At 36.7% G+C, this 19,659-nt stretch overlaps 1 protein-coding gene across 3 annotated transcripts in view; it reads left to right on the top strand.

Annotated features, from left to right (window-relative positions):
- Positions 1 to 1,648: 1,648 nt before the first annotated feature.
- The window catches only part of HELLS (helicase, lymphoid specific), a 40,181-nt gene continuing 22,170 nt past the window's right edge, over positions 1,649 to 19,659 (top strand). Inside the window, exons 1-8 of one of the 3 annotated variants that reach the window (XM_059054489.2) lie at positions 1,673 to 1,848; positions 2,284 to 2,405; positions 7,337 to 7,459; positions 10,925 to 10,981; positions 13,698 to 13,734; positions 13,817 to 13,881; positions 16,882 to 16,923; positions 19,368 to 19,592. In XM_059054489.2, coding sequence (XP_058910472.1) covers positions 1,818 to 1,848; positions 2,284 to 2,405; positions 7,337 to 7,459; positions 10,925 to 10,981; positions 13,698 to 13,734; positions 13,817 to 13,881; positions 16,882 to 16,923; positions 19,368 to 19,592 — 702 coding nt within the window. In that variant the 5' untranslated portion in view covers positions 1,673 to 1,817. Of the gene's footprint in view, positions 1,849 to 2,283; positions 2,406 to 6,362; positions 6,700 to 7,336; positions 7,460 to 10,924; positions 10,982 to 13,697; positions 13,735 to 13,816; positions 13,882 to 16,881; positions 16,924 to 19,367; positions 19,593 to 19,659 lie in introns of those variants that run through there. The other 2 variants (XM_067025027.1, XM_067025026.1) reach the window with 2 other exon arrangements.

Raw genomic sequence — 19,659 nt, 5'->3', positions numbered from 1 at the left:
GATGTTAGATGAGATTCCTGTCCTTTGAGAATGAGATGAAATTGCCTTGAATTCCATCCCATGTGTGTTTGGATAAATCTTCTCCATTTGATCTCTAAGGAATCAGAAGGGAAGTTGTTGGCCTTGAGTTGATCATCGAAGTCTGTAAAGCAGATACTGCATGGAACAAAGTATATAGAGAAAAAACAGACGGAGGAAAGATTGGGGAGGTGGGCCACAACTGAGTTCAAAAGAGGGAACAAGAAAAGATTTTCAGTACCTCAGGGGAAACCCCTGTAAAAAAGCAATGTTTCAGAAGTCGGGGCAAGAAATTTCAGAGTTAGTTTGGTGAAGGTCAAAAATTTTAGTAGCGTGAGACTGACTGATAGCTATTGTCTTTGATAAGAAAGAGGTATGATTTAAGAATAATTACTAATGGAGGTTATAATTTATCTTAACACTGAACTAGTTTTCGAAAGACCTGGGTTTGGCGACTGTTTTCTCACAAAGTGACTGTAGGCTTCTGGGCAAGTTAATTAATACTGTGTGAGCATAAGTTTTCTCACCTATAATGTAGGGATAAAAACAATCTGCTCAGCTAATCTCGGTGTTATGAAGGTTGCTGAAGATGGTTATGAGGGACGTGACATGCATTGTAAACGCTTAAATTTTGTACAATTACAAATAATTAAAGTTGTTGGAGTCAGAAATGGAGGAAACAGGTGGTTACATGGCAGGTGTACCATAAATTCTGAGGTTGGGGCGAGGGGTGGCAAAAGAACTTGTTAAAAGGGACTGCAGGTAAGAAAGGGAGGGACTGAAGGCTAAAGTGAAAACCAAGGCACAAGAAAAGCCCAGCTCCTCCCTTCAGGTGCCTTCTCTAATAACTGGTCAATTGAATTCCTGAACATTACGTGTTTTCTACTGGCCACTCCAGTAGGCTTATCACTGCATTAAGTTCTCCCTTACCCTGAAACAACTTTTCAATAAGAACTCTACCACAGGGCTCCCCTGGTGGCGCAGTGGTTGAGAGTCCGCCTGCCAATGCAGGGGACGTGGGTTCGTGCCCCGGTCCGGGAAGATCCCACATGTCACGGAGCGGCTGGGCCCGTGAGCCATGGCCGCTGAGCCTGTGCTCCGCAACGGGAGAGGCCACAACAGTGAGAGGCCCGCGTACCGCTTAAAAAACAAAACAAAAACTCTACCATAATCTTATTTCTCTCTCCTATACCAGCCACAAAAAGACCCCTCTTCTGGGTCATTTCGGGGAATTTTCACTCAAAATGTGAACGGATGGTGGCAAAGTTTAGCAATATTTGTCTCTGACATCTTCACCTGGATACTCAGTACATCTTTCTACCTAAAGGATCATCCGTTGGCAGGATTTAAATCACATTAGCTAGTGTGTGAAGGTACCTTGCAAACAAGAGCGCTATTGAAGTCTGCACAGTGCGGCACCATCATCAATTACGTGAGGAAACCGGGCCCTCCACGGTAGGCAGACTCGCCCAGTATCACATAGCTAGTTTAAGGCTGACTTCTGCAGGAGAACCCAGCTTCCCCAAACCCGAGGTCCCCGTAAAGGTTCACAGTCCCCCAAGAGTGTTCTGACGAAAACCAAACTTCGCCAAGTCTCGCGCCACCGGGACTCAGGGGCGGGGTGGAGAGCACGAAGTATCGCGAGATGACGGCGTTTTCCCGCGAAGTAGAAGCGCGCGTTTTTCTCTGGCTGGACACCTGGCCGGGAGACTGGGACCGGAAAGCGGCCGGGAGGTTTTAGCGCGCGGCGTTGCAGGCGCTGTGAGGAGGGCACCCGGTTCCGGAGTGTGTGTCCAGCCATGCCGGCGCAGCGCCCCGGGAGCAGCGGCGGTGAGTGAGGAGAACCTGCGTCCCGGAGCGGGCGGCGGCGTCCGGGGCGGGGGTGCGGGAGCAGCATGGAGAGACTGCAGCCGAGCTTTTGAGGGGAGAGGCGACCCCGGGCAGAGACTGAGGAGGAAAGGAGGGTTACCTTTTCTGTGGGGAGTGAGTGGGGCACACCCGGAACTGCGCATATTTGCATGGTATAGGAGATTTGACACAGGGGAGCTGCGTTTTCCCGAACATTCCCATTTGTAAACTGGGGTCCAGGCAACTTATTGACATAGTGAAGGCTTAGGATGTCTTCTGAGAGGTGATACTGGCTCCCCCTGGGTCTTCATGGTTTGCCTCAAATTCATCTGGGAAAGGGAGGAAGGTTGTTTACTCGGAAGTTGCGTAACTGGTCATTTTTTAAAGCTGCAATTTAAAAGCCTTGTCCCCTCCTAGGGTCCGTAGCTCCAGATATGGTTGAACAGCCGGAGACTGCCGTGATTACCCCAGCCATGGTAGAGGAGGAAGAACAGCTTGAAGCTGCTGGGCTAGAGAGAGAGAGGAAGATGCTAGAAAAGGTAAAATAGGCATCACGTTCATTGTCGGGGGTGTGGTTTGTGTGCTTAAGTTTACTAGTCTGCTTTTCATCAACTTTAAAACGGGCTTCCTTATTTATCTCTGTTTACCGATGCTATTTTTGAGAAACCTTTGCATGAGCTTTGAATGAGGCTTCTATCAGATATAGTCTTGGTCTGTGAAGTGGTCTCATCTCTCTTAAGTGAGCATTTCAAATTGCTTGTTTAGCTATTATAATTCTTCCAAAGTCGGTAGTGAATTATTTTTAGTGAATTCTTTTCAGTGCTGTTTTCCACCTAAGTGATCAACTTGTTTTTTGCTTTCTTTTCCATTTCTTGGGCTATTGCTAAGTAAGATCCTTTAGGTTAAAACGTGATGTACTCTTCAATGAAGAGTTAATTATCCTTGTGGTTTTCTGGCACAGAGTATTTTGTAGGTTACTAAAAGCAGTTTTTAACCTCTTGAAAAACTTCAGTTTTTAAGTATATTTTACTCCAGTACTGTCCCACCCTGTTGCTTCATTACTGCATATGCAAGAAGACTGACACCTACTACATCTTACATGCTGCCTATTAAGTGATTTTCTTGTAATAATTTATTTAGCCCTCCCAGTATTATGGTTATTTAGGTATTTTTGATATCTCCATTTACATATGATGAAACTGAGGCAATTGGGGGTCGGGTCACACACTAGTGAACTCAAATTTGGCTGTCTCCAGGGTTCTTGTCCTTAACACTAAACCTCTCTGAGGACATTAATATTGAATTAATTCCATGTAATTACAAAACTACTCAAATTGGGGAATAATGCACTCCAAAGGCAAGTAATGAATTAATTTCCTGCTATTTTATATCAACAATAATGATTCTTTTGTTAGCATTTTGACACCTCATGATAATTTATTGTGAGTCAGTCACTGTTCTGAATGCTGTACATGTATTTTACTCATTGAATCCTCAATAGTATCAAGTAGATACCATTATTAAACTCATTATGATTACTGTTATTAAACTTACTAGTTTAATTACTAGTATAAACTACTTTATTAAAATAATCTATAAACTAGGTTCTATTTTCATTCCACTCTACAGATGAGGAAACTGAGGCACCTAGAGGTTGCCTGGGGTCCCTCAGCTAGTAAATGGCAGAACAAAGATGGTAATGTAGGCCATGTGGTTCCAGAATTCACACTTTTTAACCACCTTGCTATACTTTCACTCCAGTATATAATAGTTCCATTATTACTGATCATCTGTAGTTGACCATAATCCGGTAAGGTAGTATGTTAACAAATATAATAGAATTGGGAGGTCAACCTTGAACCACCTTTACTCATTCTATGAATTCCTACAATACTTTGTTACACAGTTTTATCCTTACTTACTTGATTGTTTTCTCTGTTTCTTGAGGGCACATCACATTGTTTTGTTTTTGTAGGCTGTGCACCTGGAAAATAGTAGGCTATAGTAAATGTCTATTGTATTTCTCACTAAGGTAAAATAATATTTTATAATATATTACCTAACATATATGATTATATAAATAAAATAAATATACTTACTAGCCATTGTAACAAGGTGAATTGTAAAGGATGAATCCTGGGGCATGGTTCAGAGTAGAATCAACTTCAGAGATTGTAAGCGATAAACCCTTAATTTTGAGTAGTGTAGTTCACTTTTATAACCCATGAAGATTGTTGGTTAAGGAAATGCTATTTGAAGAAAGATATGAGGTGTAATAAGAATACATTTCAAGAATGCATGAGTTCAAGTGAAGAAAGATGATTTTCACATTTAAAAAAGGTCTATCGGGAAATTCCCTGGTGGTCCAGTGGTTAGGACTCCAGGCTTTCACTGCTGTGGGCCCACGTTCTTTCCTTGGTCGGGGAACTAAGATCCCACAAGCGGTGTGGTGCGGTGTGGCCAAAAAAATTTTTTTAAAAAAATAAATAAATAAAGGTCCATCAAAATTTATAGTACCATAAGTATTTGCTGATTAAACTACGAGTCAAAATAACTTCTACTTTCAGTGAAATTTTTAAGCTCTTGAACATTTTGCAATCCTAAAGTTTTTTTGAATTGTTACTCTTGAGGCATAGGTATGGTACAACTAGCTTTTCTTTAGCAGTTATGCATCATAGAACTTAAAATAGCAATTTTTAATACTTCCATGAATAAAGCTCTTTTCAATCTCATTAGTGCAAGGGTGTAATTTGCTAAAAACCTAGTAGGATTGTGGTTCATTGTTATTATGTGTCTTTTTATGTACAGGTATTGAAAGAATTTGATTACTTTTTGCCCTTGACACTTACAAATTATTCCGTCAGTGACTGTAGAGAATAAGTCTCTCTCTTACATGTCTTTGGAGCCAGAAAATTCAGTACACAAAAGTAATGATTCCTTTTCTTTTGGGAGAATTCGGTATTTATGGGCATATATTTAGAAGTACTTAAGAGAGGAAGAGCTAGCTTAAGTTCTTAATGAGAAGCATTTACTTTGCTTTAGGAGATTTGAAGGTTTGTGAAGATCCTGGAGAATGATTTTGACATTCATTTGCTACAGTTATTTTCTTTGACTTTTCACCTGCATTTCCTTTTGAAAGAAGTCATTGTTAGTCTAGAATACCTGAGAGTAGCTTTAACTTCTGTGTACTGTGGGGGAAGGGGAATGGTAAGAGTTGTGAGGGTTCTTGGAAAAGTAAAAGGAAAACAGTTCATATTGTGTAACCTGAAATAGAACTCCCTCCACAAATAAATAAATAAATAAAACTGGGGTTGGGAGAGGTAGTGGGGTAGACAGTGGAGAATTTATGCTCTTGGTGTCCACTGGCATACTCTGACTCTCTCATCAAAAGATGCTTCCTGCCAGGCACTCAGTACTGAATACTTAGATGAAGCTACAATTTACTTTAATATAAAAAACAACAAAATTAAGTCTAGAAAGAGTAATGATAGATGAGAAGATGTACTACAGAATTATTTTGAAATACAGAAGACTGGGTTTAAAGGTTAACCATTGGCATATTCTAATTATATTATAAATTATTCTTCCATGATGGCATCTTAAAGCTTTAATTACTTTAAAGATGTATGCTAATTTATTCTGAACAGGACTTAAGGCAGTAGATGCATTACGCACAAAGTATTTTAACTAAAATATAAAAATTAAAGTTAAATTTAAGAATTCATTTTTATAAAGTTTTAAGTAATTTCATCTCATTTATAATATCCATTTCATTCAGTGATTGACTATTGTAATCATAGTAGTACGTTGGTAATAGTAAAGGAAAGTCTGTCGTAAAAGAACTGAAAATAGAGTTTTATGAGACATCAGCAGATTATCTGCACGGGTAAGATTATGGATGATTTTTAAAAGAATTTTTATTTTCTTGTGATGCACATATATTTCATTAAATTTATTCTTAGGTATCTTATTGTCACTGCTTTTGTAATAGAAAATAAATTTATTTTGAAAGAAAAGTTAGATGACATAACATCTGGGAAATATAAGCTAATATATACTGGTGTCTGATTTATAAGGTCAAGCCTTAACTGATAATTAAATTTACCTCACTCACACACACAGAGGAGTGGAATTGCTGGTTAGTAAGATTTGCATATATTCAACTCTCACTTGACTTCAGCCCACTTACTGCTTTTCTTTTGAGTTCAGGTTACAGTATTTGGTTGGCAAATTATGAACTGGATTTGGCCTTATGTCTGTTTTATTGGAACACAAATTTTGTTTACATGTTGTCTATAACTGCTCGAAGGCAGATTTGAGTATTTGCAATACAAACCATATAATGCTCAAATATTTAAATATTTGCCCTTTGCCCTTTTACAGAAAATGTTTGTGGACCATTGAAGTATACTATTTATTTGTTGCTTTTGTTTTCTCTCTTGTGCCCTCTGTTATTGTTCTCTTAAAATGTTTAACTTTTATTGTGAATTGAGAGGGTTCTTCCTCAGCCACTAGACTGTTGTATACTCTTACAAATCAGTAAATAAATGGTGTGTAAAAGTAACATGGGGCTTCCCTGGTGGTGCAGTGGTTGAGAGGCCGCCTGCCGATGCAGGGGACACGGGTTCGTGCCCCGGTCCAGGAAGATCCCACATACCGCGGAGCGGCTGGGTCCGCGAGCCATGGCTGCTGAGCCTGCGCGTCCGGAGCCTGTGCTCCGCAACGGGAGAGGCCACAACAGTGAGAGGCCCGCGTACCGTAAAAAAAAGGAAAAAAAGTAATATGGAAAGCAGAGGTTTGTAAATGGAAGGCGTACAGAGGTGAAAGATAAAGGTAAGAGTATGAGAGTAGAAAGCTAAAAGGTAAGGGCAAAGCTTGGGCAACACAATACTGAGGAGGAAAGAAGCTTGTAAGAAATAAACAGTAGATTTAGCGCGTTTAAATATTTTGACAATATAGTTTTTAAATTCTAAAACTAGATGTTCTTATTCCTAGCTAATGAGACTATCTTTTAATTCCAATGCTCCTTCAAATTAAACTGGTGTGTATAAAATTTTTTTGTAATGAAATCATTTGGTTTTGTAAAAACTTAAATTCAACTTGAATTAAATATTTGCTTTCTCACTTTAATTTCAAATATTTTGAAAATGGACCTTCAATTCTGTAGATGCCAATAACCATATATTCAGTGTCTGAAATTTCAATATTTTGGTAGCCAAACTATACTTTACCAGATTGCCTGTTGAGCCCCAGAGTCCTTTTTTTTTTAGCTATTCTAGGTTTTTGTTTGGAAGATAACCATTTTTAGTAAGTGAATTTAATATTATAAAAATATTTTTCATGAATTACAGGAAATATATTAAACCTAAAGAGCAGTCGTTTAGTTATCTTTGTTACACCTTATGCAAAAAAAAAAATCAATGTATGTCAGGAAACCGTTAATAATTATGGAAACTTTCTCTTTGGATAGGCTCGCATGTCTTGGGATAGAGAGTCCATGGACATTCGATATCGTAGACTTCAGCATTTGCTTGAAAAAAGCAATATTTACTCCAAATTTTTATTGACTAAAATGGAACAGCAGCAGTTAGAGGTATGTATATGTGATTGATTATACCTAATAGCTTAAATTTTTAAAATAAGCTTAATTGAGATATAAATTACATGCAATAAATTGCACACATTTTAAGTTTAGAGTTAGATGAGTTTTGACCTGTGTAACCACCGGCACAGTCAAGATAAAGAACATTTCCATTATTATATATAACTTCTTAATTATTATTAAGAAGTTTTCTTCTCTCAGTGGTCTCTGTTTCTGGCCCCGGACAACCACTGGTTTCTGTTTTCTGCCACTATAAATTAGTATTGTTTTTTCTAGAATATTATATAAATGGAATCATATGAAAAGCACTCTTTTGGTGTCTTGCTTCTTTAGCTCAGCATATTTTTAAGATTCACTTATGTGTATTTATTTAGTAGATCATTTTTATTCCTAAGAAGCATTCCATTGTATGAATATACCAACATTTATTTTAAAAATTATGAATACTGGGCTTCCCTGGTGGCGCAGTGGTTGAGAGTCCGCCTGCCGATGCAGGGGACACGGGTTCATGCCCCGGTCCGGGAGGATCCCACGTGCCGCGGAGCGGCTGGGCCCGTGAGCCATGGCCGCTGAGCCTGTGCGTCCGGAGCCTGTGCCCCGCAACGGGAGAGGCCACAGCAGTGAGAGGCCCGCGTACCACAAAAAAAAAAAAAAAAAAAAAAAAAAAATAATGAATACTGTATTAATTAAATGAACAAGAATTAAGAACTAGGACATTCTAAATATTTTTGCACCTACATTTCTGCTTCTCTTTCCCATCTCTTTGCCTCGTTTACCATCCTAACCCAGAGGTAATTACCATCATGAATTTTGTATTTATCATTTCTCTGCTTAAAAAAATAGTTTCACAAATATCACATATGTATATATCCATAAACTGTATATTTTTGGTCTTGCTTATTTTGAGCCTTATAAGAATGGTATCATACTATATGTAGTTCTGTAGTTTGCTTTTGTCATTCAAGGTGTGTTTCATTCAAGAGTAACTGCTTCTAAGCAGACTTTAGACCAAAACTCCTGTTTTTAGTTCCAACTTCATCCTCACTTCCAGTGTTGTCTTGTGCTGCCTGCCAATCCCTGAGCTGTTGGAGTTTCCTCAATATAAATTGCTTTACTCCAACATTTATTTTTTTATTCACCTGTTAACTGATTTTTACCCTGTCCAGTGATATTTTTTGGATGCCAGAAATTGTGAATTTTATGTGTTCAGTCCCCTTTTCTAAAAATTGCTTTATTGAAATATAACTGATATACACAAAACTGTACATTTTTAAAATGTATGCCCATGAAGCCACCACAACCAAGGTAATGAACATAACCATTAATTCCAAAAAATTCTTCCTGTCCTGTTTTTAATGAGATATAATTGACATGTAACATTATATTAGTTTCAGGTGTACAGTGTAATGATTCAATATTTGTATATATTGCAAAATGATCACCACAGTAAGTCTAGTTAACATTGTCACTGTACACAGTTTTAAAAAATGTTTTCCCTTGTGATGGGAACTTTTAAGATTTACTCTCTTAACAACTTTCAAATATGCAATAAGTATTATTAACTGTGGTCACCATGCTGTATAGTACATCCCCATCCATGACTTGTTTATTTTATAACTGGAAATTTATACTTTTTGACCACCCCCCAACCACCGGTCTGTTCTCTGAATCTGTGAGCCTTTTTTTTTTTAAGATTCCACATGTAAGTGAAATCATATAGTATTTGTCTTTCTCTCTTACTTCACTTAGCATAATGCCCTCAAGGTCCATCCATATTGTCGCAAGAGCACATTCTTTTTTTATAGCTGAATTCTGCCCCTTTTAAATTTTCTCCCATCCCTCACTTGCTGTCTTCATCACCAGATGGCCACTGATCTGCTTTCTTTAATTATAGATTTGTTTGCATTTTCTGTTGGTGTTAGGTTCTTTTAGCTTTTATATCTGAAAAAGTCTTCATTTACCTTTATTTTTGAAAGATTTTCTACTGGGTGAAGAATTTATTTTTCTTTAGTGCTTCCCCCCACCCCCTTGCAGTATTTTAATGATGTTTCACTGCTTTCTAGCTTACATTGTTTCTAACAAAGCCAAAATCCTTATGATGGCCTACAAGACTATAAGCAGTCTGGTTGCCTCCCTCAATGCCATACCTTTCAGACCTTGTTCTAGGTGTGTTTTTGGCCTTTAGGCCTTTGCACTGGCTGTTTTCTACTTGGAACCCTCTTCTCAATAGATACCTGCCTGGCTTACTTCATCATCATCTTAAAGCTTTGGCTTATTTTCTCAATGAGACCTGCCCTGACAACCTTAGATAAAGTTACCTGGCACCTCCATCCTCACACTCCTGATCCCCTTTACCTTGTTCTTTTCTTCACATTGCATTTATCATCTAAGACACTGTATAATTTATAGTCCACTAGAAGTATGAAGATTTAAAAACTTGGAAAAGTGTCAACACTACAATAAATCCTTTGTCCCCATCATTCACATTTAACAGTTATCAATCAGAATTTTGCTTCATTTGCTAAATTATCTTTTTCCTTTGTTGAAGCCCTTTTTAACCCTTTGTATGGTAAAATGAAACAGAAAAACAAATACCAAGCTTAATGACTCACTGCAAGGTAAATACTCTTTTAACCACCTCTTGGAAATGGTTTGAACCGTTTTTCTGTCCTGCTTTTAAAGCTTTGTTAGGGGGCTTATGGAACAGCTTTTTTAGTCCAAGAATAACTTGGTCCCTCTTCTGAATGTTCTTAAAGCCCCATATATTAAGAGTCCTTTCAGCTTTGGCTGACGGGAATGTGAACTGTTCCTGAGCCCTTGTGAGCACAGGGATTGTTCTACCTGCTTTCTAGTTGCTCTTTTCCTGGCCTTCATTTTCTTACACTCACACGCTGATCAGTACTCAGCCTGAGGATGCCACTACAGATCTTCAGAGCCTCTTGTATGCAACTGTCTCCTCTCTGGTACTTGACCTTGGTTTGCTAGCTCCTCTGAGTTTTGCACTGTCTTTTGAGCTCTGGGAGACTGTTGAGCTCTATTTGGGTTCTCCCTCCATTATTTGCACTTGGAAGTTGCCTCCAGGCAGTAAGCTGGGCAATCAGAAGATTCACATCGTGACAGTGTTCACTATTCTTTGCTGCATGTGGCTGAAAACCACTGATATATTTTATCTAGATTTTAGTTGCTTAAGGCAGGAGGGTAAATCTGTTCACAGGACAGTGTTCACTGTTCTTCGCTGTGTGTTGCTGAAAACCATTGATATATTTTATCTAGATTTTAGTTGCTTAAGGCAGGAGGGTAAATCTGTTTTCTGTTACTCCATAAAGGCTTGAAGCACAAGTTCTTGTTTTTTAATTTTTATATACAATTTCTTCATTGTGAACTTAAGTTATTTGAGATGTGTGTTTCATACTTTGCATTTTCCACTTTTGACACTAAGAAAAAATTATCTTACAGGAACAGAAGAAGAAAGAGAAATTGGAGAGAAAAAAGGAATCTTTAAAAGTTACTAAGGTAATAAATAGTAAGCTAGAATATTTTGTATACGTTACCTTAGATATTGAAGACATTCTCTTGTATTCTTTTGACTACTGATCATCTAATTTTAATCTTCTTTATCGGATAACCTATCTTTGTTGGTTGCATAGAAATATGTAAAATCTGTTTCTCAGTATTTTAGATAACGGGAGGAGAGCTAAACTATGACCTTTTTAGTTTCTTATTCTGTGGACTATATTTCATAATAGCAAAATTTCACTTATCTGGGGAAAAATCTGCAAATATTTTATACCTCAAGGCATTTTATAAGTGGCCAGCTCTTTTGGAGCATGTAATGCTTACTCTTCTTCATGCCTCTAACCTCATCATGTCAACTTGGAGCCATAAGAATAATCTAAATTTGTATCTTGTACATAGCTGTAGCAGTGGAACCAAAATTGGAACATATGGCATATATGGTAATAGCATTGCAGATAGAGCATTCATTTAGGGATAGCCTGAATTTTAAATGTGATCTTTTTGGGGAATATGTTTTAACATGAGGCTGTTTAATGCCATATTGATAGGGATTGTACAAACAACACTTGTGTTAGTGAAAAGAGAAATAATAAAGGTAACGTTTATTGAGTACTTACTATGTGCTGGGTATTGTTCTAAGCTTTACATGTTTTTACTTAATTCTCAAAGCAGCTCTGTTAGGTAGAGATACTGTTATTATCTACATTTTATGTATAAAGAAGCTGATGCAAAGAGATAAGGCACAGTTCATCATTATTTATAGATCCCATACTTGCCACTTAGCCTACTTGCTAAAATTTGTCACTGTGTTTTTGTGGTCATTCACAGACATGTGCATATGCAGAATGGCAAAACGTTAGAGTCTCCCAACATGCACATTCCCAGCTGAGGTCAAACAAAGCTATCTGCCTTATTTAAGTTGTCACAGTGTAAACAAGTGTCCTTTTTGTGGTCTATTTAATGCCATGATTTTTGCATTTTTGTGGTTTTGGTGGTTTTGCTGTTTAAAAGACTGTCAGCCAGGGCCTCCCTGGTGGTGCAGTGGTTGAGAATCCTCCTGCCAATGCAGGGGACACGGGTTTGAGCCCTGGTCTGGGAAGATCCCACATGCCACGGAGCAGCTGGGCCCGTGAGCCACAACTACTGAGCCCGCGTGTCTGGAGCCTGTGCTCTGCAACAAGAGAGGCTGCGATAGTGAGAGGACCCACGCACTGCGATGAAGAGTGGCCCCCGCTCGCCGCAACTAGAGAAAGCCCTTGCACAGAAACGAAGACCCAACACAGCCAAAAATAAAAATAAATAAATTAATTTTTTTTAAAAAAAAAAAGACTGTCAGCCACATTATGCTGAAGTGCTGTCTAGTGTTTCTATTGCAAGAAGGCTGTGATGTTCCTTATGGAGAAAATATGTGTGTTAGATAAGCTTCCTTCAGATGTGAGTTACAATGCTGTTGGCTTTGAGTTCAGTGTTAATCAGCATATGTTTTAAATGAGCTCTGTTTAAACAGCAACATACATAAAATAGGGTTATGCGTTGGTCAGTTGATGAAGATGTGACCAGAGGCTTGCAGGAACCTAAACTTGTATTTCTTCTAGATGCACTGATTCAGTGTTCACTAGTTCAGTATGCACAGCGACTTTATAGAACACAACTATTGTGAATGAGAATTGACCAACTTTGAAGGTCACATATCTAATAAATAGTAATGCCAGGATTTGAACCTAGGATTAATTTCGGATTCCACACTTAATTTCTATACCAAACTGCCTTTGTTAGAAAATATCAAAATGCCAATAGGAAAAATAGGTAGGGTATCTTTAAGTCCAGTGACTTGATTCTTAGTGTGGTTATTGGTGATGTTAAAGTACATAGCAGATAACTGCAACAAAAGCAATTGTCAAACATCAGAAAACTGATGTTTGACTCAGTTGCGAATTCCAAGCTTATTTTGGGTTTTTGAAGAATATACTTATAATTTTACTGGCTTAACCATTTACTCCGTACTCTTCAAACTGCTGATTTCAATCCGCCTTCACTTTCACCCACCTAGCTTTTTATACCAGGTTTCAGGTTTTTTTCCCTTTATTCTAAAGGTGTCAACAATTAACTTCTGCCTATTCCATTTCACTAGTCTCTTTTGGTATTTTCTTTTTTAATCCTTTAAATTTTTAACTTCATTTTTATATTTACCTTATTTCTTTGTCATTTTTATTTTTCATACATGTTGTCTACCTATTCTTTGCCAGCTCTCATTCTGAAACTTTGTTTTTGAACACTTCCTCCTTTCACTAGTAATTTTTCAGTTGGTTTTCTCTTTTATTTCTACTGTCAGTTGTATTTAACTTATAAATTATACTGAAGATGAGTACTCCTTCCATACCATACCCAATGAGTATCTTCAGTATAAATATACAGTTAGAGAAGATGTACATGGTAATTTCAAAATAAAAATGCCTTCTTTGTTTAGTTTTGAAATGTCTCTTACATGGAAGAAAACTGAGGAAAGTAGAGTCTTTGGGGGAAAGTAGAGGGATATGGTTAGAAACCATTTATAGTAGGGAAATACAGAAAAAGATTACCTTTGGGTAAGCATTATAGTCAAGAGTTGTGGATGTGGTTCAACTGCAAGGAAAGCTAACCTAATCAGTGCCTTTTAACATGTAATACCATAGAAGTCTTTAGGAAAATAATACTCTAAATCCTTGTTTTGTAGGGTAAAAATTCCATTGATGCAAGTGAGGAGAATGCAGGTAAATTTCCTTGTTCCAGTTTTGAAGACTATGTTTATATTTTTGTTTTAATTACTATAAAAAATAAAATTTTTTTTTATAGTTATGAGAAAGAAAAGAGGAAGAGAAGATGAATCATACAATATTTCAGAGGTCATGTCAAAAGAGGTAAAAATAAAGGGGGAAGGACACATAAGATTCGATGTTGAGTAAAACCTGTTGTGGGTTTTGAACCACCTTAAAGCTGTATTGATTACTGTTATTTACCTGGGTTTTCAGCCAGGTAAGTGTTTTAAGGAGGAAGATGGTACCATTTTCCTGTTTGTTAAAGGAGCTTGAGCTTGGCCTAATCAGAGATGATTATAATTTCTTAGAACCTCAAAACTGTATCTTAAGAACTCTGTTCTTTGTTTGAAGACCATTAAGGAACTAAAATTATAAACTCATTTCTAAAGCCATTTCTTTTTTCACCTTCTCACTTATTACCTCATTAAATAGAAACTAAAGAGTGTCCTCAGTTATGACAAACCCTAAATATTCCTTAAGCATAATTTAATGTGTCACATTCTTAATATTAAAAAAATTCTAACCTTAATTACCTACTCCATTTTTCTTTTACCTGAGATTCTAACTCTTTACATCTTCATAAGGTATAAAGTTTCACATAATACTTGTCTTTAGTCTAGGGATGTACTCTGATATTTTCCCTTTTTTCCCGTTTAAAAATAATAGTTGAGACCCACTCAATTTATTATGGAACACACTCAGCCCGCAGTTTGAAAAACACTATTAATGAGATATATTGAAGTTTAGCTAATCACACGGCTGTTATTTTAATTCATCAAATGTTGATGGCATATCTGCTATGGACAAACTTTGTTCTAAGTGGATAAGATCAATTAGTAAAGAAAGGTGATTGTAATAGGGAAAAACCTTTTTTTTATAAGTTGATGACTAAAGGGATGTTGCCTGTATAAGCTTAAATTATACATAATGGCCCATCTCTGGGAACCCTGCTTCCCAGGAATGAGCATTAAGCTAAAATACCTTTGTTGAGCTCATAGGAAACATCCTGACCAGGCCCACCTGTGAATGACTGCAGGGAGGAAGAAATTAACACATCCCCTCCGGAGGCTGATGGGAACCAGGAAATGTTTGACTTTACTCCCTCCCCTTTTAGTATAAAAGGAGCCTGAATTCTAACTCAAGCAAGATGGTTCTTTGGGGCATGAGCCCACCATCTTCTCGGTTTGCTGGCTTTCTGAATAAAGTTCTTATTCCTTGCCCCAGTAACTCGTCTCTTTTGATTATTGGCCTTTCAAGCAGTGAGCAGTACGAGCTTAGACTCTGTAACATAATCACTGTCTTTGCCTTAGCCTATATCCAGTGAGAAAAATTTAGAAGGAAGTAGTCAAATACAATTGGATAATTGGAAAATGCTGTTGAGCATATAGAGTGTATCTTAACTCAAGCATGAGGTTCATAAAGCTTTCATCTAGGAAGTTGAGACTTGAGGGATAAAAGTTAAATCATTTAAAGGTGGGGGTAGGTTAATAGGGAAATAGTAAGATATAGGGAAGATATTGGGGATGTGTTGTAGGAAGAGATAATAACCTTTGACAAATGTCCAGAGGCAGGAGAGTTCCTGGAAAGTTAAAAAAACTTAAAAGGAAATTATATTTGGCTCCAGTTTGTAAACAAGTGGTGAAGGATGAAGCTATAGAGGTAAGCAGTGTCAGGAGTTTAGGAGGTTTAATTTCTAAAACGAATGCTTAGTAGTTGGTATCGTTTTGAGTCATTCACAAATTGTTCTCCAAAAAGGTTCAGCGTATCTAGCCATTTTATTTATTTATTTATTTTTATTTTTTTTTTTTTTTGCGGTACGCGGGCCTCTCAATGCTGTGGCCTCACCCCTTGCAGAGCACAGGCTCCGGACGCGCAGGCTCAGCGGCCATGGCTCAGGGGCCCAGCCGCTCTGCGGCATGTGGGATCCTCCCGGACCGGGGCACGAACCGGCGTCCCCTGCCTCAGCAGGCGGACCCTCAACCACTGCGCCGCCAGGGAAGCCCAATCTAGCCATTTTAAAAGACAACTCTCTTATCCGTTCTCTATATAAAATCTCTTTGGCCTTAGAATATGAATATCTATACTTACATAATACTTTACATATACACATGTATGTATGTGGTGTCAGTCACTTACATGTCCTGTCATTTTCCTGTGTATCTCAAATTTGAGATATGCTTAAAATTTCTTGATTGTATCATACTATTTTATTCCCTTGGTCCTCTGCATATGCTATTCTTTCTGCTTGAAATACAGCCTAATTCTGTCTTTGACAACTTTTTCAGATAATTTGATATAATACTCTCCTAAGTCACCAGGGACTTTGTCTCCTTACCCTTAGCATCTAGTAGGTAATTCAAAATCAGAACACTTTTATTCTGTATTTTTAATGTATTTGTCTTTGCCTCTTGCTCAGGATTGCAAACTCAGCCCTCTAATCCAGAGAGAGGCCTAAAGTGGGCTGGAGCTGGGACTATAATACATTTGGGAGTGAATCCTTGAATAATGGTAGTAACCTAGAGCAGGGTTTGGAGAACTTTTTTTGTAAAGGGCCAGGTGGTAAGCATTTTTGGCTTTGAGTAGTTTTGTGGGTAACTAATCAACCCTGAACTTTGCCGTTGTATCCAGAAAGCAGCCATAGACAGATTGTAAACCAGTGAGCCTGATTTTGTTCTAATTGAACTTTATTTAGACATTTATAAAAACAGGTTGCCGGCTGGAGTTGGTCCACGGTCTGTAGTTTGCCAGCCTCTGTACTAGAGGACTTCGTGAATTTGGACTTAGTCTATTCATCAGCTTCGACTAAAAAAAAAAAGCTGGAAAATTTAGGAGTAAATATCCCAATTTTTAAGTGCTGCTAATGAATTCAGAATTTTATAAGATGCTATTGGCTTCATTCCCTATGAATTCATGGCATGATGGTGTAAAGAAAATAAAATACCTGGTTTAATTTTGTCTGAGGTCCACCTGTATTTTAATTACCTTCAAGGCTTATCCCCATTTCCTGGCATAAAATCAGAACAAGAATAAATGTTTGTTAAATAAATGAATGGAATGAACCACATTCATTGTTATTTTGTTTTCGTTTTCTCAATGTTTTAGGAAATTTTGTCTGTGGCTAAGAAAAGTAAAAAGGAGAATGAGGTAAGAGATTTATAATAGATATTAAATTTAGGAGTCATATTTGCTTCCTTGATGTCTTAATCACCAGTGTACATTTTTTCTCACTAGTTATCCTATTTCTTAGCTTTTAAAAAAAGTAACCATTTGGCTTTTTTTATCCTAACATGCTTCTTATATATCAAGTTTAGGTGGTCTATTGCATGTTCCTTAGTGTATAAATATTAATTTATGGGTCTTTGGGAGTCTAGCAATGATGCAAGTAACTGTAACCATATGGATATATACATTCCACATGTATATATTCCATAGCTTGTGGAAGCCCTGAGGGATACTTTAATCTTGTTTCTGGCCTTCAAGATTTTCTTTGGTTCTGTTGGGAAGGCTTGATTTTACCCCCACCCCTAACCCCTCATTTTGTGTAGAGGTTCCTTGCTACCTGAGTATTTACTATCCAAACCCCTATAATTACAAGATTTATTCTTTGTTCATTATAAGGATTGGTTTATGATGCAGTTATAACCCAACTATGTTTAATGTAAATAAGATTAAGTAAGCATATTTTTAATAACTATTTAGTTGCATTTTTAAAGATAAAGCCCAATCTAATCTACCACAATTTACTATGGAATTGACATTTTATAATATACAGTAAATAAACATTGATCTTGTGTTCATTCAGAAGAATTCTGACAAATGTATACATCTGTGTAACTATTATCCAAATCAAGATTTAGAACCTTTTCATTATGGTAGAAGGATCCCTTGTATCCCTTTCCAGTCATTTCCCCACCCCAAAACTAAAGGCAACCTGCCTTTTGACTTCTATCATAGTAGTTTTGCCCATTTTTTAAAAAAAAACTTCTATCACAATCTAGTTTTCATACAAACGAAATATAAATATGTATTTTTTAAATTTCCTGCTACTTTTCATTCAGTGTGGATGATAATCATTGATGTTGTTGAGTTTGTTACTAGTCGGTTTCTTTTTATTGCTGAGTAGTATTCCATTGAATATTATGTCTTAATCCATTTTCTTCATGAGCATTTGGATTGTTTCCACTTTGTGACTGTTCTGAATGAGGCTGCTATGATAATTTGTGTAAAGATCTTTGTGTGGACATGTTTTGATATTTTTTCGGTATATACGTTGGAATGGAATTGTTGGGTCATATAGTAAATGTAATTCAACTTTATAAGAAAGTACAGATCTTTTCCCAAAGTGAACACACCATTTTACTCTCACAAGAAGTGTATGAACGTTTCAGTTCACATTATTGCCAGCATTTCATATTGTTAATCTTTTTGATTTTAGCTGTTCTACTGAATGTGAAATGAATCTCATGTAGTTTTATTTTGTATTTTCTTAATTACTAATGTAGAGTTTATTTTCATGTTTGTAATGGCTGTTTATATGTTTTCTTTTGTAAAGTTTCTGTTCATATCTTTTGCCCAGTTACTGGGTTATTTGTCATTTTGTTGATATATGAGTTCTATGATCTCATTGTTGTCACATATATAGATTGTATTTTCTTTAAGTTCGTGGCTTGCCTACTCATTTTCTTAATGATATCTTTTAATAAGCAGAAAATTTTAAATTTTGTAATAGCCCAAATCATTACCTTTTTTCTTTTGGTGGTTAGTGCTTTTTTGTCTTGTATAAGAAGTGTTTGTCTATCACAAGATTATCAGCTTATTCTGTTTTCTTCTAAAAGCTTTATGGTTCTGGGTTTGATGTTTAGGTATATCATTTCATCACAGATTTTATGTATGGAGTGGTGAAACTCAAGTTTCCTATTTTTCCAGTTGAATATCCAGTTGTGGCATCATTTATAAGACTTAGCATTTGTAAGACTTTTCTTTGAATTGACTTAATCCTTGTTTTCATTTTCTTAAAATGGAGTTGTGGACATAGCTAAGCAATAAAAATCTACCATTGGTCATAAGTTGGTGCTGTGTCACAAACAGATAAATTGACATTCTTAAGTTTGATATAGTGAGTTTTTAAACTATTTACTTTGCCCCTTTGCCTGTAGTGAAAGTAATTACTTAGATGAAAGTAAATATTTTTATGTTCCTTGAAAATAATTTTTTTAACAGACATTATTTGTTATCCTTCCTATGGATGAAGGAAATTATTAAGAAAATAGTTTAATAAATTCTTGGGTAGCACATTTTAGAGGTTTGGAAGGGACGTACAATTGTAAAGGTCATTTCAGAAGTATATGCCTGTTATATGTAAGGGTTATTTTCAGAAGTGTTTTGTTTTTTTTTTTTCCAGTGGCTTTGAATTTGTGGGGGAATGGAAGTAATCATCTAGAGGGTTTTATCAAACATGTAGCTTTATTTTTTCATACCCAATGATTATACGACTGGGCAAATTGTGATTAGCAGTTACATTTTCTGATTAATGGAGGGTAGCAGCATTATTATGTTTTAAACTTCTAATTAAACTTTTTTCTTTACAGGATGAAAGCTCCTCTTCTAATCTCTGTGTAGAAGATCTTCAGAAAAATAAAGATTCAAATAGTAAAATTAAAGATAGATTATCTCAAACGGTTAGGCAAAATACTAAATTCTTTTTTGACCCAGTTCGGAAATGTAATGGACAGCCAGTACCCTTTCAGCAACCAAAACACTTCACAGGAGGAGTGATGCGATGGTACCAAGTGGAAGGCATGGAATGGCTTAGGGTAATGAATCCTCAATTTTAATATAAGATATTGGTTCATTTCTATATGATAACCTATTAATATGATG

Source organism: Kogia breviceps, chromosome 2, assembly GCF_026419965.1.
Source record: "Kogia breviceps isolate mKogBre1 chromosome 2, mKogBre1 haplotype 1, whole genome shotgun sequence".
Lineage (NCBI taxonomy): Eukaryota > Metazoa > Chordata > Mammalia > Artiodactyla > Physeteridae > Kogia > Kogia breviceps.
Note: the sequence above shows the minus strand (reverse complement) of the source record. Positions and strands in the feature narration are given on the sequence as shown.